We start from the raw sequence: 21,913 nt of genomic DNA, 5'->3' as shown, positions 1-21,913 counted from the left end.
TCTTAACGCTGCTATCCAGGAGCAACTAACACAAGGAGAACGCAGCTAGAATTTAAACACGCTAATGCAGGGTTGTGCACAAATTTCATTGGACGAACCTTTACGCTGAACATTTTACGGAAAGGGGGAAGACATTTTCCGAATTTTCAACTTCGGACGAAAGCCGGAGTTAAAGCGTTTAACCAATGAAAGCTGTACACAAGAAAATACATGACTTCTGACGGGTTGCGCTCTCCTTGTGTGGGGTGCTGTGTTTGTTGCTCCTAGCTGCCATAAACTTATTTGAACCACAAAGTAATAACAGGTTGATTACGAAAGTCATTCCATGAAAATTTCTTTCGCCTAAACGAGTGATCTTTATTAAACCGAAATCTTGACCTTCAAAACGGCAATCTCTACCTTCAAAATCTTTATCTCGAAAACATACCAAATTCTATGAAAAATATAACTAATCTCGACCTTGAAAATGGTGGTATTGACCTTCAAAATAGCTTTCTTTTATATTGTAAATTTGGGCAACCCCGGCCTAAATCCAAACGCCGTCTATAATTCTATTCCATCATCTGCTCACCCCAGCTTCCACGCTTAAATGACGAAGACACGACAGACAACTTGACAACACAAGATAGGAAGAAGATAATTTGCACCGATTGACTTTCGGAATCGATCGGTTTAACATCATCGTTAGTTCGATAGTACTATAATGTGTTGTCTTCGCTGCCAGGTACTACGCGATCATGAAGCCGCTGGAATACCCGACGAAAATCACGGCAAAGCGAGTGGCCGTCATGATCACTTGCGTCTGGGTCTCTTCAGGGCTGATCTCCTTCATTCCGATCTTCTTGGGTTGGTACACAACTGAGGAACATATCGCCTGGCAACTCGATCATCCCGACACGTGCGAGTTCAAGGTCAACAAGCCCTACGCCATCGTCTCGTCGAGGTAAGACGCCATTTATAAATCTGCCCAGATATTTTCAAGAAGAGGTCAGCGCACTCCCGTATCTTCAATAAATGACGAAGTGCAACCGGTTTGGCACAAGCGTAGTCGGTTGCTGGGCTGGAACGGGAGTACACGGTGATAATGTAACCGTGTATCCTCGTGGCATCTAATGGAATTATTATTATTTAAGTGGAAAAATGAGAGTACACTGAATAAGTTTAATCATATTATATAATTTATGATTCAATATTAAAAAAATTCTAAAAAATAAAAGATAAAATAATTATATTAGTGCGATAAAATTATCTGGCCTATATAATTTCTTATATGTCACTTGATGACTTAGGCCTAAGGTCGTGCCTTAGGTATTAGCTGAACAAAGTGCGCCAAATAACCGGATGTGTGCTGACCCGTTAATGCAAAGATCTTGCATCGTTTGTGGATGATCTAGACCTTCTAATGTAATTTTAATATTTGATGATGCATTTTAGCGTATCATTTTGGATACCGTGCGTCATCATGCTGTTTACTTATTGGAAAATATACCAAGAAGCGACCCGGCAGGAGAAGTGGCTCTTCAAGACGCAGATGGGTCCGGGCATGGCGGTCCAAAATCACTTAAAGAACGGTTCCCACGGGCACGCGGCGGGTGGTCACCGGGGTTCGAATAACGACGACCCAGAGAGTGGTCACTCGACCCCGACCAAACGGAGCATCAGCAAGATGAAACGGGAGCACAAGGCGGCCAAGACGCTGGGCATCATCATGGGCGCCTTCATCCTGTGCTGGCTGCCCTTCTTCCTGTGGTACGTCTCGATCACCATGTGTGGCGAGGCGTGTTACTGCCCGGACGTGGTGGTCGAGATCCTCTTTTGGATCGGCTACTTTAACTCTTCCCTCAACCCGGTGATCTACGCGTATTTTAACAAGGAGTTCCGGGAGGCCTTCAAGGAGACCCTGAGGAACGTCTTCTGTCGTTGCGTCGGACATTTGGCGTGTCTGCAAGAAGCGCCACGGGAGAATAGCAACGCGATGAACCACAGCTCGGCCGCCGCGAGGACCACCGTGATCAACCATAGCCAGGAGATCGGCATGGTCAACAAGAAACAGTTCAAGGACGACTTGTGAAGTGTTTTGTCTCCTCACTTCCGGATTCTCGTTCGTTACTTACTTTCTGAATTACGCCGCCGCCGCCGCTTCGTACGCCCTCTAAATATACGCGAGTAAAATAGTCATTATGGTGTCTAACCGCGAGAGGTCGCTCTCTGCCTGTGTCTCTCTCGTACGACAACATTCGTCACTCAATCAGCAACTTTGTGTCTAAACAACGGATTTGTTTTTTGTTGGAAAATAATCTTCGCGCCTCTCTCTGGATTTTGTTTGTTTTTCGATCGGAGGTGCGTCACCATTTCGTAGAAGACATTATCACACGAATCGTAAGTACCACCTTTCTTTGTCCAAATCCATTTAAGCCGTAAACCAATAAGCCGATACCACTGCTAACGTTGGTAAGAATATACCAGGGTTATTTAACTTTAGGATATTGGATTACGGTAGTTTTCGAATGGTGCACATATGTTAGACTAGCTTTCACCAAATTCCCCCTCTTTTATTGGTATTACACGGGAGCGCCTTCTAGGCTGATTACAAAATATTCATTTAGTAAGTTATAAAAACCAATATATTTTATTAAATTATTTTAATATTTGGCAATAGAGGGTGCTTTTGACAAATAATCAAAAAATCCCATTCCTTATTGTGGAAAATACTATTACCGGTAGTACGTCGTAAATAACCTCCTAAAAGTTGAATAACCCTGAATATACTAGATATTCAACCTCATGCAATTTCCTGTCATAACAGATGAAATTATATAATTACACTACCGCCATCTCTAGAGATAATCCAGGGAACTTTTCTAATTAATAATTGAGCAATGAAGCTAAGGATTAAATCAGGTTTTCGTTCTGTTATCGTAAATAATCATCCAGTTACCGAAAATGAATTTATTTATAATGATTATTATTATATTATTATTATTATTTATAATAATGACTATGTTTAGACCATTAACTTGGGTCCTCCACTTAAAATGCAATGAAATATGCCGGTATCTAATTGGTTCCTTAAAACATAGGTATTTCAACGCAATTGAAACAGATTCGGTAACTTTATCCCTTGACAGTGAAAAATGATATCATCGTCTTACCATATAAGAAAATATAAATTAATTTTTCTCCGTTTAATTTCGGAACCTTGAAAATTGGAATTATAAGGAAACTCGAGCTTTTAATTTGCTCCATATTACGCAACCAGTCCGCCGATTTTATACTTAAGTTATATTCTAAATCAAAATATTATAATTTGTCCAAACGCGGAAACCCGAGTCTATTGTTGTTTAGGGCGGCTCTTTAAAGTAATTTGAAGACAACTTTAAAAGTAGCCGCTTCGAAACCCGGCTTATAATCGTAGTTAGTCATTGTTAAAGGAATATATATATTTAGTCTCTTTTGAAAGCGGGTTGGGAGGCCGGCTGTCATAGAGGCAGGCTATTATAAATTCTTCAAAAATTGTTGACGCGAGTGGGCCATACAATTAACGGCGCCAGGGGGAGGGCGAAAGCTGTCTTTCGCTCCGTCTCCTCCGATTTAAATATCCGGAGAAATCCGGGGGAGGAACCCGCCCCCTTTAAAGATGTCCCTATCTTCATTTTTCCAGCTATCCCGCCAAAGACAGGGCCAGGGCTCTTTTCAGGAATATCCCTCGTTTTATCCTTTCTCTCCCCTTTATACGGATCATTCAGCTCGCTCCCTGCCGCTCCCTGCCTTCCTAACTCTCGTATCTCGGCGTGAACCTTCTAAGCCTCCGCCAAATTGATTTTTTCCCTTTGCGTCTCTTTTATATTCCTTCTCTTTGGCTGGGCCCGTCTTCGCTCCAGCACACACGCGCGTATACACTCTAGGCTCTAGATTTTTCGAAATAAAATCGGGTCAATAGCTGCGGTTGTCAACTAATTTTTACACCGGCAAGTTACACTTTCCTTTCGCCGTTCGACCGCCACTCCCGAACGCCGGCTTCCCTGGCTTTTCGACCTATCGGAGCGAAGTCAAGGAGACGCGTTTGACGCCAGATTGGTGGCTTTCAGGCATCGAATCCTTTTATACCCCCGCGCGGGACTTCTCCCTCGTATAATAATTTATATACCGTACAGGACGGTATCTTTCGGCCCGAGACTATGTGGGGGGCTGAGGCGGTGTCCGCCCTTAATAACGCTGCCAAGATGTAGACGAAGCGAGTGGGTGGTACCCCGGTTAGGGCTGGGTCCTCTGTCGGGTCCCCTGCGGGACTTATTTTCGGCGCTAGTGATTGATGTCTTTATGTTCGGGATGCCGCCGAGGATCGTTTGGGATAAATGAAAAGCTCCCGAGGTCTATTTTCCGTGATAATGCGGGTACGTCCGCTCTCCCTACTCTGACGTCACCGGGTTAAGTTACTACCATTTGCCCACCGTTTTCTTAAGTGACGTCACTATCAGCTGAAAGTAATGAAAAAAAAATCAGAAGATCCGTTTTCCATCACGGGCGAATTCCTGACTCGGAACATTAGACTTTTCTTCTCCGGGGGGAATCTCCGGTTTTCGATCCGTTTTTCGGGCCAGCCGGGATTGCGTCCTCGGTGGCGGCAATGGCGACGATTATTAAAAACAGTCCCGCGTACAACGGGGATAAGCGTTTGTTTTAGAGTTTTGGAAAATTCGTCTCCGACATTAATTTTCATTCCGAAGTTGAGCGCAGCCTTGGAATTCGTCCAAAATGCAGATTCTCTCTGGTCCTCGATTCGCGGTCTGCTCCCTGATATTAATATTTCTCTCTCGGTCGCTTTCTAAAGAGGAAAAATTAATACTCTTTTCAGAAGGAGCCCCATTTTCGAGTCTTTAGGGACTATTTCCAGGCCCTTTTAAATTGACTTAGCCGCTATCGGGGAGTTGCCACTACCATCACGTCGTTTCGAGGTCAAACTTTTCAGACGTGAGTTTCGGAAGTTTTAAATTCGTCGCCAGTATTAAAAGACGAGCTTAGAGCCATGACGCGCTGAAACGCGCGGTTAATTGTATTCGGGGTCGAGATTTTTAAATTAAAAAAGGCGCTTTTCGAGAATTTGACTGAATGCTCGGTGGTATAACAACCTTTAACACCCCAATAATTTATCAGCGCACATAACCCCAAAAAGATTTCATTAAACTTGTCAATATTTACCATTGGAAACTTCGGTCTTGGGGAACGTGACTCGCCAAATATTCTGCCATTGATCAATAAAGTCAGGTGCATAGAACGAAATTCTTCCACTTCGATTTCGTATTAATCCTTCAACAAAATTAAATTTCTTTCACGACTTTGAATGAATGAATTATTTAGTGTATTAACAAATCCATTTTAAATTACGAAAGAGCTCCCAAATATACTATTTGATTTTAAAGGGAATATAACCTGCAAAGCAATCTTTCAATTTTTCAAATTTCCCTGTACAGTGGCGCCTAACATTTTAAAAGACCAAGGCAAGTGCCGCCAGAGCTGCAAACGTTGGTGTTCCACACCAAATACTTGAGATTATATTCCCTTTAAGAAATAAATTTAAATTTAATATTAAAATATTATCCACATTTGAATTTAAAATTAAACAGAAGCGTGTAGCACAGTTATGGGGTAGGTACATTTGTTCGAATTTCAATCGTCCGAACGGTGGAACAAATGTTCGAATTTCATTCATCCGAACCGCCGAAATAACAAATGCTTCAATTGTTCGAATTGGACAACTTGTTTGTTTCATTCGTCCGAATCGGTAGCATCACTTGTCCGAATTCTGTCGCCAAATTAGTATTTCTTATTGCTGTTTTTTTGTGGAAATTGCGTTGAATGTTGTGGATATGTTAGGTTAGGTTAGGTTAGGTTAGGTTCACGTTAATGTTACTATTTTCTTATATTAACAATATTTAAAAAAACCAACCAATTCCTAATGTTCGAAAAAACGGACAAACGATTATTCGAACAAACGAAATTCGCCAGTAAAGGTAACATAAATTGAACGACTAAATCACCAACAAAAGTTGTGATAAATTTTTCGGGCAAATGAAATACGTTTTCGGACATACGATCCTGTTTTCCGGCATTCGGACAAATGATCATTCGGACATTTGTACCACCGTTCGGACGAATGAAATTCGAACAAATGTACCCAAATCAGTTATATTTCACTAGTCGAATGTTTTTTCAATGATTGGTTAGCACTCATCATGTATAGTCTAAATCTATAAATCGTTTGCTAACACGTCTTATACTTGTTTCAAACTAGCGCCATCTACGCCACACTTCTGATAATTCTACTGGCAAAAATGTTAAATTAAAGATATTTCGCAGTTCTACATAAAGTAGTCACCGTCTACTCTTCGCGTTCTCCTTCACGTTTTATTTTAAGGGCTTAATTTCTCTATGGCCATTATTATTCGCAGCCATTGCCGAAGAAATGTAAGCTGAGCGTAGTCGTCCAATGTACCGTTATAGAAGATAGGTGCGTCAAAGCTTTAACTTCCTTCTTTAAGAATCAACTTGACGGAAAACGTGTAGAAAAGACGTTCGTTTTGGCGCTATGGTTGACATATTTAGGTGATAGATGAGATTGGCTCTCTCGCGCGAAAAAAACCGCTGTAATTATTACCACGCGATGTTTTTAAATAGAGATATACACACCGAAGACACGGTCTACTTCACGCGAGACACCCACTCTACAGTTCGTACTCGCGGGTGTTTTTGCCAAAATCGCTAGAATCACCTCTTGTAAAGTTTAAAGACGAATATTAAAAAAGTCTTTAATTAAAAAGCTAAAGAAATCGAGTTTCGTAATATTAAAATATTTGATAATTTTTTTTATTTTTTCGCGATTATTTTTCTTATAGCATAACTAGTGTCACTTATCAAATATGGATGGTAGCAGCTGATGGTAGTTTATTTTAAACCCCTTTTGTGGGGTGACGAAAAAGTATTAAACCTTCGATACGTATAGATTTGCCTGTCGTCAGCTAATCTAGTATTTATTTTCTGAGTTAGGCATTGAGTATAAATAGCGATGGGTTCTACAAATTTTGAAATCAGAAATTGATTCTGTGATATCAGAGCACGATTTTCGTGTTGATTTCTGTTTTAAGGCTAATTTTGAGATTTTGGAACTTATTTCTGACCAGATTTCTGCATTTTCAAATTGATTTTAAAACAACTTAAATCATTTTTATCTTGTGTGTACGGGATTTGTAGCAATTTCTAACCCCTCGATAAATAGATGTCCAAATCTGCTCAAATCGGGGAAATGTTTTTCATATGTAGGTGGCGCTTTCTACTATATATGGTCATGTGAACTCGGAATAATTTTACCCGTTACCTCTACTAAATTAATTAATTTACCTTCATGTAACAGCTCTTTTAAGTACTTTATCAAAGCCCAGACCACGTGGAAGCTGCCGTAATAATATAAAGAGATGGCGCTGCATAAAGATAATTGTCAGTTAGAAATTGGTCCCTCGAAACCGCGATTTCCTAAGACGCGTAGGTAACTCTAGTTATATTATTCCCAACTCAATGGAATAGGGACTTGGCAGCATGACGTAGATAATACGTCACCAATGCTTTTTCGAATTGAAAAAAAAAAGCATACCAGCAAGGCGGCCATAGCCAAAGATACGGCGTGACGTCATGCTGCCAAGTCCCTATTAAGAATTTGTATAACTATTCTGTAACAACCCGTCAAAAGTACGTTACGAAGATACTCCTTCTCAGAATTCGCTTAGTTCAAAAGATTTCATTCCCTGTTGCGTACCGAGTTTAATTAAGTTAATAAGAACCACCTATTTATAGTCTGCATTGCATAGAGTGATAAAATACGCGAATAGGTAGAATAGTTCATAATTAAAAGAGACAAAAAAGCTAAAAACTACACAAATTTTAAGAAATTAAAATACTTACAAATAACTCGTACCAATAGGTCTTATAGCAAACATAAAGTAAAAAATTAAATGAAACTAAATAAAATACCCATAAATTCCAACGATAGACTGGTTTCGTCCTATTTGGAACTCATCAGTACCGCGCGGGAATAGTACGATCGATTGACCTGCAGCGCCTCTAGGGGCGAGCAATTTATCCCGTTGACGCTAATGTAAATGTAGCGATGATTAAAAGTAAATTAACAAATCGCTTTTCGAAAAAATATTTGATTAACATTTTTCCATAATAAATTATTTAAATCTAGGGGGAGAGCGGTGATTCCCGTTGAATTTAAATACTTCTATCTTGTACAACCTAGAGTAATATTTTATAGAAATTATGTCAATTAAAATTAAATTACTTACATTAATTGTTATATCGTAGACTATTTTAGTCACCGACGTCTCTCGTATGCATTGCCCTTGAGCTACTGAGCTGTCTTCGTTCACTGTTTCCATAACGTTCAATATACGATTGCCTACCAAAAGAGCCTAACCTTTTCTATACGTAGATTCCCTAAAATATTTTCAAAGTCCATTTAACGACAAAAATCCCACGTATTTCGTTCTTTGTTTCGTATTACAATAAGCGTTCGCCATCATTTAACGATAGTAATCGGGTTTTCCGTTTCAAAATACGCGCTAGATTAAACCGAGGCTTAAGACTGGGCTAGATTCACCGCGTTACAATTTTCACCTACTTTAAAGGGCAACGCAAGTGACCATGCAGGGGGGTAAATTATCTTATAGATAAAAAGAACGACTGCGCATGCGCTATCTGCCATAGCCTTTCCCTCTGTAAAAAAAGCAGAACCATATTTGCCGAATTTATTTTGTATAAATGCGCCTCTCGCGGTTTTTACGCGAAATCCATGCATTCTTTAGTCGCGAAAATGGCCGAGGAAAGTGAAGTCTCCATGCTTACCGACAAATATATTCTGTCGGGGTATAATGATAGGGAAATTGTTAAGGGAGACGGGATATACGAGTGTGTGTGGTGTTGAATTTTCTTAATCCAATGTGAGGCTAGCGGCAGAGATTTACCGCGTCCAAGGCCTAATGTTTCAACTTCCATTATTAAAAATATTCAATTCACAAATAATTTTTTCCCAAAACATTGTTAAATCGAAAATATCAAAGTCCAACTCTCGGAAACTAACCCAGTTCTTTTCTCCATAATAAATAAATTAAGCTAGGCCTAAATTCCTGGGTTCGTTTATTGCGAGCTAACTCAGCGAAGAAAATCGAAAAATTCGCGAATGAGAGCGAAATTGCGCCACGTGGCTACACCAAGGAGAATAAGGCTTTCGCGCTGTATAAAATCATCCTTGGAAAACCTACTTACGGCTTGTTGAAGAAAACATAGTTCCCCCCCTGCATGACCACTTGCGTTGTCCTTTAAACTAGGAGGATGGAAATACTGGAGGGGGAATATCGGATTCATAGGCCTGGCAATGTGGGGAATTCGGACATTAGATACTAGAGACACCTAGCGGACACCGTAGTCAAAATTTCGTCCGCGTGTTCGTTGGGACTTGGTTAGAAATGCGTGCCGGTTTTAAAATCGTGTTAAAGATTTATTTATTTTGTCTTCAAATTAAATAAACATCTCCGAAATTAGTTTCGTAGAATATTCGTGTTTCAACTTGTACAAAAAATCCTTGTGAATAGAATGAAAAGTAGGCCAAATTTATAGAGACAAAAAATTCCGCCTATTTATACGATGGCGCTACGCTCGTATGTCCGAAATTGTATAGCTCTCACGTTGCCGAAGCTAAAACAGCGAGTCCGTGATGGGGGAATACAAATTTCTGTTCCAGGTACGCAGTATTATATTCCTAGCTTTAAAGATACATTGTGAACGAACCAATGGATGAAAAGTTATGAAACTAGCTTTTAAATAAACCTGGAAACTTATTTCAAGTCATATTTATAATTCACTGATGACAAAATTCGAGAAAAGTATTAATATCGTTCCGAATTACAACCTACTTTCTAAAGTCTCATTTTGCTTTCTAATACGCGCTTTGACAACGCAAACTTTACCTAGACGAGCAGCTATTCGATTATCTACATGACGCTTTAAAATATTATTTTTGAATGTTATAAAGCGATAAACGATTTTTGAAGACGATTTTATACTACATTTAATTTCATATAAACGGGAAAAATTGTTAGTGGAATATTTCTTATATCAATTGGTAGGTTAATTAACGTTTAATTATCGCCAACTTTACATTAATTTCAATGGGGCGGGAAAAAACTTTTAACCAAGTTATGCGCGAGCTTGCCACGAGAGGCGCTGCGTGTCATTTTCGTTTGAAACCGACAATGCCTATTACACCGAAAAGAGAAGCTAAGCCTAAATATTAAAAATTTCAAAACGCGTTGCGTAGCAACGGAAAGCCGAATAGGAGGAGAATGGTGGAGAATAACAAATAGGAAATGTTAAGTTAATAAGAACCACGGGTATGGACTGCATTGCAAAGAATGATAAAATACACGAATAGATAGAATAGTCCATAATGAGAAGTGACAAAAAAGCTAAACCCTCAACAAATTTGAACGCGTTTTGAATTTTTTTATGTTTAGGCTTAGTATATCTTTTCGGTGTAATGGAGTACGAGCGATTGACGCGCAGCGCCTCTATGGGCGAGCTCACGCGTAACTTGGTTAAATGTTTTTACCCGCCCCCATTGAAATTAATGTAAAGCTGGCGATAATTAAACGTTAATTAACCTACCAAATGATATAAGAAATATTCCACTGACAATTCTTCCCGTTTATATGAACTTAAATGTAATATACAATCGTCTTGAAAAATCGTTTATCGCTTTATAGCATTCAAAATAATATTTTTCCCGCGCCATGTAGATAATCGAACATCTGCTCGTCTAGGTAAAGTTTGCGTTGTCAACCCACGTATTAGAAAGCAAATGAAAGGCAGTGAATCTTGCCCAGTTCTAAGCCTCGGTTTAATCAGATTTCCCACCCGGTACTTATGAGTCCCAAATAGGACGAAACCAGTCTATCATTTGAATTTATGGGTATTTTATTTAGTTTTACTTAGTTTTGTACTCGAAGATCTATTTGATCCGAAATTCGCGTCTTTATGTTTGCTCGAAGACCTATTGGTACGAGCTATTTGTAAGTTTTTTAATTTCTTCATATTTAATATAATAATAATAATCAGCTAGGCTAATACCCAAGGCACCACCTTATTATAGACTATTCTACCTATTCGCGTATTTTATCACCCAGTTTAATTAAGTCGCGTTATCTCGATTCTATTTATTTGATTTCGTTGGGCAGTCTGCCTAAAGGGAATTACTAATCAAATTTCATTGAAACCCAGCCATTAAAGTTTAAACAAAGTTATCTCGATTTTATTCGTTATATTTGTCGGGCTGTTTTCCTATAATGACTAAAGGGAATTACTAATTTAACACTCGTATAAAACCGGTATATATAGTCTCTACTAAATTTATCGTGGTTTTAGAACTAATCAAGCCGATATCGTTGACAAAAAGGGTCTAAATTAAGTTACTGGGCCGGACTGTCGAAGGCGAATGAAGCTTTTTGGTTCCGATTCGTCGTCTTTCGCGGACGGTCCTCGCCCTTAACTTAGAAATTCAATTAGGATATAGCGAGAGCTAATAACATGTTTACCAGTAAATGGGGTTACCTTATCTAGCCTCGTCCTGAACAAAACGCCGGCGGATGGGCTGCCGATCCCCGCTGACGAGCGAAACAAGGGAATTAAGAAACTTCGCCAACTTCTTCCTCGCGGTCTTAATCACCCTCCTAATTCACTTACGGATTTGATTGCCGTCGTAGTTGTTTATGGGCATAGAGGTCCCATTTTCCCGGATATCTTGTATCCGGAAGGATATTTTCCACCTTGTCCGACTAGCCTTTTATTTTCAGCGCGACAGGAAACGTTCGACTCCGAAATTTTCCGCGAAATATGTGTTTTAGCGTTTCACTTTCCTAGACGAAAAAAAGAGGAACTCCATTCACAAATTACTTTAAAGAGGCACAAACATTTAGATCGTAGCCATTAGAGGTTCGATTTTGATGCTTTTACTAATACCATAAGTCTATAATATTGTTCTATAATTTCATCACAAGAAGAAAATCTCCCCCTAACGAGGCACTGTCAAAGGCTTCGTGTGACGCGTTAGCAAGCGGTCGCAAAATGTCGACGAAGCCCGTAATGCAGTCTTGCGAATAGCTCTCAGTAAAACGTTTGCATGTGAAGAATATGAAGTGTCACACTTATGTTACAATATTATACACTTATGCTAATACTAGATGGCGCCAGTTTAAACATTTTGGCGGGAACAAAATAATCTTGTAAATCAGAAATTATGTATTTTTCGTGGTTTTGGGATAATATTAAGACTTTGGGTTTTAAAAATGGCATTACCCCCGTGAAAGGATCGATTCCTTCGACAAATACTATTTGTGGTGTATTTCCAAGAATTTTCATATTTATTTCCGTAGCCTACATCAAAGTAGAGAAGCGCGCATTGCGGTTAAATCCTGTTTGAAAAGAGACATTAGCTCCTCTGCTTTTTCGGATAAGAAAAACGAGTAGTTCTGCTGAAACGCCATTGAAATAATTTACGAATTTAGGATTTGAATAAGGCCATTTTCATAAATCAAACGAGACTAAAAATCTATATTTGGGAAAAATTTGTATTTTTGTTTCAAATCTAATAATATTATTCATTTAGGTTGATATCTAAGGCACTAGCTTAGGCCCAACTCATCTAGTGACTTTTATTGCCTTTATATAAGATGGCCGGGTTAATAGGGGTTATAGGGTGGTCGTGGTGGTGGTAATGACCATATAATCTGATACTGAAATTTCACTTATGAAGGTATGAAAAAGGTGCAATAAATATGTAAAAACATTCGATATTTCTTATTTGGAATTTATTTCAAAAATCGGGAATTTGTTGATTTTTTTATTTTCTAAATGTAAATTTAGTCTCGAACTTTTAATGTCTTTACAATCATTCTTTCGATACCAGACTTTAACAAGTTGGCAAGCCAAAATATACCTCTCCTCGGAAGAATTGTCCCTAGTGTTATTAATTTCTCGAGATAACCCTTAAATATATATATCCGCAATTTAGAGTTATTTGTTAAAAAATTTATCCCAGTTCTATCCAGCCCGGTATAAAATTTTGATTATAATTAAAATAATTGAGACGAAACTACCAATTTTAATTTATTCAGAATATCATAAGTGAAGTAGTTACAACAATGAGCTAGACGTACTATAACAATGCACAATTGAATTAAACCCTTTGTTCAGTACAAGTTTATCAGTTGAATATAATACGAAGGAAATTTTAATGAAAGAAATATCTACAGAGGGTATTATAACAACCGTTCGCTTTTTGGTTTATAATTTTAACGGAATAGGGCTGATTTTAATTAAACGATAGTTTATCGAAATTTTGTTAAAAGAATATTCCCTAAGGCCGCGCGATAAATTTACGAGAATAATTTCCCGTCACCGTTATATCGAAAATTTATTTGATTTGGGATTGCCAGAACTGTAATGTTGTGGGCGAGTGATTAGAAAATAAAATGGCAACCGGAATTATACAAAATTATAAATGTTTATTTTTATTCAGAACAGTCTATGAAACGTTCTTGATTTAACTTTCATCAATAGCCCAACAATATATATCCCTTCTACGTAATTGTACAGAACTGGCACTTAAGTGTCTAAGACTAGATTTGTCTTAGTTCATCGTGATTGAAACATAAACCAAAACACACTTACACTTAAATATATATCATAAATTATACTGAGTAATTTTAACTAAATTCAAACTACCTAACTAAAAACTCCGTCTTAATTAACAGCTGAAAGCTGTTCGCTACCAATTACTTCCAATCTACTTAATTAGCCTCACAGGTTGAGTTGACAATTTCAAGGGTATAATTAGGTTATTCCAATTCAAAAAAATAATAATCAATTTTATCTTACAGCTGACTTGAGTAAGTTCACAATTACTTTAACACTTTCAGTCTTAAGCACGCACTGTTCATACACTTAAGTCCATTCACTCACGTTCCAAACGCGAAACACAATTTAACTCTTTTCTTGACCGAAGACCGAACATGCTAATGAAAACCGCAAAGTTACCTCATAACTTTTGACCGACACCAGGACCCCGTCCTGTAGTATTTCGTCTGACAGCCAAGAACTAAGAAAGACTAAATCTTCTAAATTGACGGCAATGGCCTTATATACCTTTATTTCGTGTTTTTTTTTACCCCTCGAGATTTGACTGAAGTTCGAAAAATTGAAGAGATTATATTTTTTACCCGGTTTGATTGATAGTTCCCCACACGGTGGCGCTATATTATTACTTTTATATAGTTTCCGCGAGAGTTTTGAATAATTATCCTTTTTACCTCTCCGAGGGGACAAAGTCCCCTAGGAGGGGTTATACAACGACCGTGTCTGTCTGTGGGTCGGTCTGTGGGTGGGTCTGTGGGTGTGTCTGTCTGTTAGGACTGCGAACGCGTTCGCATTTTCGGTGCAAAGTGTAATCACTGCGTACGCAGTTTCTCAAAGGGTTGGCAAAACCATCGTGCGACGGTGAGCGTTAACGGATGCATTTGCGGTTTGGTTTGGATGGTGTTTTTTCGCTCACCGTCGTGACGGTTTGGTGTATTACGGTTTTTGTAATGTTTATGCGTAGGTTGTGAGTGTTGAATTTGTTGTGCTTGTGTTCTGATGGATGTGCATGTTGAGTCTGTTGTGTTTATATGGGCGTTTTCTCTCCAACTTCTTCTTAATGACTTTGGGACGGACCGAGTGCTGAGTGTAATGCTACCTCTCAACGTTCAATGGCAGGGTTTCCACCAGTTGTACACGGTATTCGTCTTAGTATCAATTTGCGATCGCATCGGGCGGGATTTGAACCCGAGACCTCCTGATTGACAGGCGGACGTTCTACCACAGAACCACCGACACTTGTTACGCCTTATTGAAAATTAGACCTTCAGCTTTATCGGAAGCGTATTTAATAGAGTACGAAATTTTGGTTTAATTGAAATAGAATTGAAATTGAAATTATTGCATCGAAGAAATTCTAATTTAGCGTTTCTCTATTGATTAAAAACAAATGCGCCACCCAGGTTTCGAACCCAGACCATTCGGCTTGGCAGTCGAGCGCTCTACCACAGAACCACCGATAGCTGCTTAGATTCACTGAAATTAAGACAGGCATCGTAAGCATAATAGGTAATAAAGTCTTTTTTTATTAATGAATTTATGAAGGCCTAATCTGGTATTTTTTAAAGGTTAAATCTTGTTTTAGCGCAGTCAGCCGAGATTAGAGGGTTAAAGGGTAGACCCTGTGGGTGGTCCACTTTCTTAACGACCTATATATAGTTCTGTTAATTCAAAGGAGATAATTTAACGTTAAGTGCTTTAAAAGCTGGCGGTTAGTCAAGTGGCTCTCTGTGCTTTGTTGATGGTAAGGTTTTTGCTTCTTGTAAATACATTTGGTGTGGATATTTGGATATCTACGATTTCTTGGGTGTGCGAGTCATTATGTGATATGGGAAATTGGACGGCATTGGTCTTTTTCATGTGGTATGCGTCACAACGTCAACAGGAAGTGAACGAGTCGTCCACTACCAGATATCTACGGTATCTTCATCAAGGGCGAGTGTTGAAATAAAATGAGCGTTAAAGATGCGGCAAGTATTTCGTAAGCGAGTAATTCCAAAAAGCCTCTGTAGATATTTCATTAAAATTTGCTTCGTATTATATTTAACTGATAAACTTGTTCTGTAAAAGGGTTTAATTCAATTGTGCATTGTTATAGTACGTCTAACTTACTGTTGTAACTACTTAACTTATGATATTCTGAATAAATTAAAATTGGTCGTTTCGTCTCAATTATTTTAATTATAATTAAAATTTTATACCGGGCGGGATAGAAATGGGTTAATATTTTTAACAAATAACTCTAAATTGCGGAGATATATCTTTAAGGGTTATCTCGAGAAATTAATACCACTAGGGACAATTCTTCCGAGGAGAGGTATATTTTGGCTTGCCAACTTGTTCTAAGCGTTATTAAAAGGTAAAAAACCCGCTTTATCATAATGGTTTCTTAACTTTTTATTATCCTAAACTATCTGCATTGTAACGATGCGCCCCGAGTTCAATTCCTGAACACGATCAAATAAATTAAAATACTCAGATATTTAATTCAATATAATATTAATATAATTTATAAATATTTAATTAAATATAAGATTAATATAATTTATAAATATTTCATTAAATATAAGATTAATATAATTTATAAATATTTAAAATGATGTAGAATAAATTATAGTACCTAACGTTATAACTTTGTAAATGACATTCGCCAAAGCTGTTTTTTAGAAAAACACCGTAACTTAACAAGCGTTGGTGGCTGAGTGGTTAGAGTAAATCTCTTGCACGAGGCAGACCCGGGTTCGATTCCCGGCCGGCGCCATTAAGTCGCAAATTGATACTAAGACGAATACCGTGAACAATTGGTGGAAACCCTGCCATTGGACGTTGAGAGGTTGCATAACACTCAGCATTCGGTCCGTCCCAAAGTCATTAAGTAGAAGCTGGAGAGAAAACGCCCGTACAAACACAACATACTCAATATCTACAACCATCATAACACAGATACACCACAATCTCTACACCCACAACCGACATAACACGAACCCAACATGCACAACCATCAAAACACAAATTCAACACTCACAACCGTCATAACACGAACTCAACATTCACAACCTACGCATAAACATTACAAAAACGTTATACACCAAACCGTCACGACGGTGAGCGAAAAAACACCATCCAAACCAAACCGCAAATGAATCCGTTAACGCTCACCGTCGAGAAACTGCGAACGCAGAAATTTCGAGAAACTGCGTACGCAATGATTAATCTTTGCACGGAAAATGCGAACGCGCTCGCAGGACAGACAGACAGACCCACAGACATACACGGTGATTGTAATACCCCTCCAGAGTACAAAGTCCCCTCGGAGAGGTAATAACGAATAAAAAATACACAATAACAACCCAATCAATCAGACTTCAGAAACAAAACTCATAGAAAAATATAATAACGCAGTCAAGCAATCAGACTTCAGAATCAAAATAATTCATAGAAAAATATTATAACGCAGTCAAGCAATCAGACTTCAGAATTTAAAATAATTCATAGAAAAATATTATAACGCAGTCAAGCAATAAATTAGTTCAAATATTTAGAAATCAAGCAATAGAAAATATAATATCTAGAAGCGCAACACCTTACCATTCACAAGTACCATTTTTCACGTTATTATAATGAAACCGGATAAGCTTTTGGGCATGACTTATGCTCTGAAAGGTTCCTCTAAGACTGGACGATTTTGCGGGAAAAAGGAAATAAACTTATAAAATAGTAGATACAAATATAAGACAGAAAAAACCAACAATACCAAAGACTAGACAAAAAAGAACGGGATCAGTTAAAAAGCACAACAAAAAAGCGTATCCGAAACAAGATTTCACCTTTAAAATTTCATACGTAAAAAATGTAGACTTTAAAAACCATTAATATACTCTTCCGAGAAGCTGAGTTTATAATTTTCAAAAAAGAGTAACATGTATCGGTGGTTCTGCGGTAGAACAATCGCCTGTCACGCAGGAGGGCTCGGGTTTGAAACCTGGGCGGCGGTTTCGTTTTAAATCAACAGAGAATACGCTACATTAGAATTACTTCGATGCAATAATTTAAATGGAACACGAAATTTCGTTCTATTTAGTAACAACCAAAATTTAATACTCTGTTAATTTGTAATAAACGCTTCCGATAAAGCTGAGGGTCTAATTTTCGATTAATCGTAATAAGTGTCGGTGGTTCTGTGGTAGAACGTCCGCCTGTCAAACAGGAGGTCTCTGGTTCAAATCCCGCCTGATACGATCGCAAATTGATACTAAGACGAATACCGTAAACAATTGGTGGAAACCCTGCCATTTGGACGTTGAGACGTTTATCGTAACCTTCAGTACTCGGTCCGTCCCAAAAAGTCAATAAGAAGAAGTTGGAGAGCAAAGACGCATATGCAAATTCAACACTCTCAACCACCATAACAAACAAACTCAACATTTCTTCACTACACTGCAACAAATTCCCATTACAACTGAGCCGAAACCGAAACGACGGCGAGCGTTAACGAAAAAAACTACTAAACCGCACCCTACGCAACCGCAACTTTAACCGTTAACGCTCACCGTCAGAAGGTGGTTTTGCCAACCTTTAACAACGATTTCACGACTATTGGACTTTGCCCCCGGTAACGCGTTCGCACACACAGACACGATGATTGTAAAACGTGTTTACAAGTGGAAATTGGCAGTTTTATCAAAGTTAATTAAGAAATGTAAATTAACGTTCGGACCGGAACCGGCCACGAACCTAAGACCTTCTGTTTGCCAAATGCGGCGCACGCTATGAAAATACGCCAAACCTCCGCTAAAGCTGCGAGAGCTTATCTTCACATTTAAAACTGAAATAGATTAAAAGCCTCTTTTTCGTTCAAGCTGAACGTTTCTGTTTTAACAATTACATAATTGAATAATATTTTTTTTATTAGGCTGAACCTTCCTCTAGTGCTTAAAATAATTTTAATAATTCTAATATTAATAGTTAACGAGATATAAGGTCCTAACTAAAGGGTAGTTTGGGCGCTTGCCCAACTTTTTTTAGCCCCGGGGGTCCGAATTAAAACGTAATAACTTAATTACTTTTAAATTTAAAATTGTCAAAATTATTTTAAGCACTAAACAAGAGGCTGTTCTACACTTAAATATTAATATCGATAAAAATCGATAGAAACTCGGTTATTATAAATTTTCATTATCCTTTTAATTTATTTTTTAATTTAACGTGTAACTCGTTTCAAACATAATACGCATTTTAAAATTAACCATAGAACATCAAAGTTGTATGTTTTTCTCAATTTTTCAATTTGATTTTCCACCCTTGCCGTTTCATCTTCGAGGGTCAAGGCGCCTCGATCCGTTCTTAACGAGGGGTAGATCTGGCATCCCGCGAAGAAAAGGATGAAGTCACGCGAGGTCGTAGCGCCTGCTTTTCGAAATCGAGAGTGTGGACAACAAAGTCTCTGCTCGGAAGAAACTGTCCCGTACAAGGCTAACAAGCTTTCGAGGGCCACCCAAAGTTGATTCCTATAGAGACGGCACGTTCAACGGCTTCCCCCTTACGTAATAAAATAAAGGGTGATTCGTCGCCCCTAGGACCACCCCGTGTTTCCCCGTAATACGCGAATGTATTACGAGCCGGGCGGGAATACAATATGAGCGTATAAATTAAAAAGGCAAATAAATGTCACTAGATGACTTGGGCCTAGCGTGGGTATTAGCCTGGCTGATTATTACGTTATTTATTTAAATGAAGGTTTAAACTAGCTAAGGGCTCCACGCGGCACTCTGCTAGTCAAATATTCAATACCATTACGGAGTATTTGGCGTGTTCCAAAATTACAATACACCCACGCAATGCGGGGAAGTACGAGCGGGTTCTGGGGTGTCGGAATAATAAGCACTCTCGCGTCGCGACGATCGAACCCAGTTTTGATCTCAGCCGTTGCTAGTCTGCCAGAATTCGGCCACGAGTCATTCGATCTCTAAGCTGATGAATATTGGTCGAAGGAGAGACGCAACACCCTGCATAATAAGTAAGACATGAGACGGACTTATTTATTAAAAGCTAAAGAGTAGAGGCGTTTCGTTCGTCTTCAGCGGATGTATTTAAAGGGGAACGGTCAAGCTTTAACCAGTTAGATAGACCTATATTTCGTTCAAAACTAAAATTCATGGCGAAAACCGCGTAAAAAATATTAATTGGTTAATTTTTAATGCAATAAAGAAATTTCGGGAAATTGAAAAGCGCGCGTCTGCCGCGACACCTGGTGAGAAATCGATGAGACAGATAAACAACATAAAAACGCGCGGCACTTAAGACGCGAAAGATTAGTTTTGCACGTTCCAGTTATACGAGACCTAAGCTTTAATAGACCCTTCAATAAATCATCCTCCCAGGAAATCGCAAAGAAGTAATATTTCCGAGAGCCAGGACCTGCAAGTCACCGTTTATATAGTGCTTGTTAAAATAATGGAAATGTTTCACGTTTGCGGCAGCAACAAGCGTTCCCTTTTAACCAGCTAGCTTTTTTTTGACTTATTAAGGCTTGGCAAAAACACGAATTTCTGTTTACAGGTGAAAAGTTATTATATAAACCATATCTTGTGGATCCTGGCTCTCGGTAATATTACTTCTTGGCGATTTCCTGGGATGATTTATTTAAGCTCCTATTGCGCGATTTTAAAATTAGGATAGTTCGCAAATCACTCACTAAGGTGCTGCTGGCGCTGGCGATACACCTTAAGATGGCGGCGAAATTGAAACCCAAATACTTGGCGTTATTTTGCGTGTCAACTTTTTAGGCCAAAAACAATTTTTTCAAGACAAAATAAGGTACGTGTAAGTATATTGACCGTCTTGTTGGTCTTTTGATATGCAAATAAGGCGATATTTGGAAACGCCTGGCCGTTCCCCTTTAAATATTGAGGTATAGAATCCGACCGACATTTCCTAAATATTTTTGGAGAACTGAGAAATATCAAAGACCACATTCTCGTATTTCAAAGATTAAACATAATTGGGATCACTACGCTTAAGTTCAATAAAATAAATAATCTAAGTGCTTTATTAGAAAACCTTTAGTTGAAAAGCTATTTGGTATATTGACCAAGACTGGGAAGACAATTAAGTGGAAATTGTGAACGAAAACGGACAAGTATTCTTATTTATTTACCCGTAGAGTCAATTCGGCGAAGGGCAACCGTACAATTGTTTTCCTCTTTCAATAAACTGCGAAATAGTTCCGTTATGTTAAATTATTTGTCATAAGTTACGAGCAGAGAGAATTTCGCCAGTGGAAGTCGGCTTATTTCCGTCTGCGCCTGAACTCTCAGCTGTCACAGTCAATAGGCCCTGTGTTGTTGATTTAGTTGAACAAACAGTCACGGCGAAGTTTCGCCCAGAGCCCCTAGAAACCGAATATAGTAGTGTCTAAGTGTCTGTTAAAACTATGTACGGTTACGATATTTATGATAATTAAGGAAGTATGTCATTAATTTATTTTTTTTTAATTCACGAGATATGACGTAAATTACGTCACTTCCGAAAAACGCGTCATCGACTTTATAGATGGGAAACGGAAGTTAATAAAGTCACCAGTAACATAATAACAATTCGGAATAACTATCACCGAACTGATTTTCAGAGCTATTGCGCCATCTAGATTTAGTTCCGAGCACAGAGCATCCTAGGGTCTAAATATGGCTAATACGAAGTTTAATACTACCAAGGACGATAACACGCTACTTAGTTCGGTTGCAAGTCCAAGTCGTGGCTTGGCGAAAACGTCTGTGTCGAAAAAGGGAAATTAACAAGAAAACCATAGGAAGTGTCATACTTTTTGTTATTATGTTACTTATGATAAAGTGGAATACAAACTCTTCAAGCATTTCTGGATTTAACAATTTATACTTAAGCTCTAGCCTCGTGGTCACGAGGTTTTGATTCCATTGTAACACTTTCCATAGCGTGAGAAATATAAGAATTTCCCGTCGATTTCGAAGTTAAGTTTTTGCGCGTGACACTACCTCTAATAGGCGAATTTATATACTTTCATACCCTAACATGGCAACGTTTTTCACGCGCAAAATTAATTTTGAGATCGACCGATTGTATGTTCCGAAGTGAAACAAGGAAATTGTTATGTGGACAGGCAAACTTACGAGTAATTACCTTACGTATGACCCTAAGT

At 38.4% G+C, this 21,913-nt stretch overlaps 1 protein-coding gene across 4 annotated transcripts in view; it reads left to right on the top strand.

Annotated features, from left to right (window-relative positions):
• Window positions 1–21,913, top strand: part of LOC149948791 (octopamine receptor beta-2R-like) — a 200,252-nt gene that overhangs the window by 117,110 nt on the left and 61,229 nt on the right. For all 4 annotated transcript variants that reach the window (XM_090173926.1, XM_090173927.1, XM_090173928.1 and 1 more), the window contains exons 3-4: window positions 725–943; window positions 1,435–2,379. In XM_090173926.1, coding sequence (XP_090030052.1) covers window positions 725–943; window positions 1,435–2,071 — 856 coding nt within the window. In that variant the 3' untranslated portion in view covers window positions 2,072–2,379. The remainder of the gene's footprint in view (window positions 1–724; window positions 944–1,434; window positions 2,380–21,913) is intronic.

This window comes from Leiobunum rupestre, chromosome 4 (genome assembly GCF_980474605.1).
Source record: "Leiobunum rupestre chromosome 4, qqLeiRupe1.1.hap1, whole genome shotgun sequence".
Taxonomy (NCBI): domain Eukaryota; kingdom Metazoa; phylum Arthropoda; class Arachnida; order Opiliones; family Sclerosomatidae; genus Leiobunum; species Leiobunum rupestre.
The sequence above is the reverse complement of the archived record's forward strand: the minus strand, read 5'-3'. Positions and strand labels throughout refer to the sequence as shown.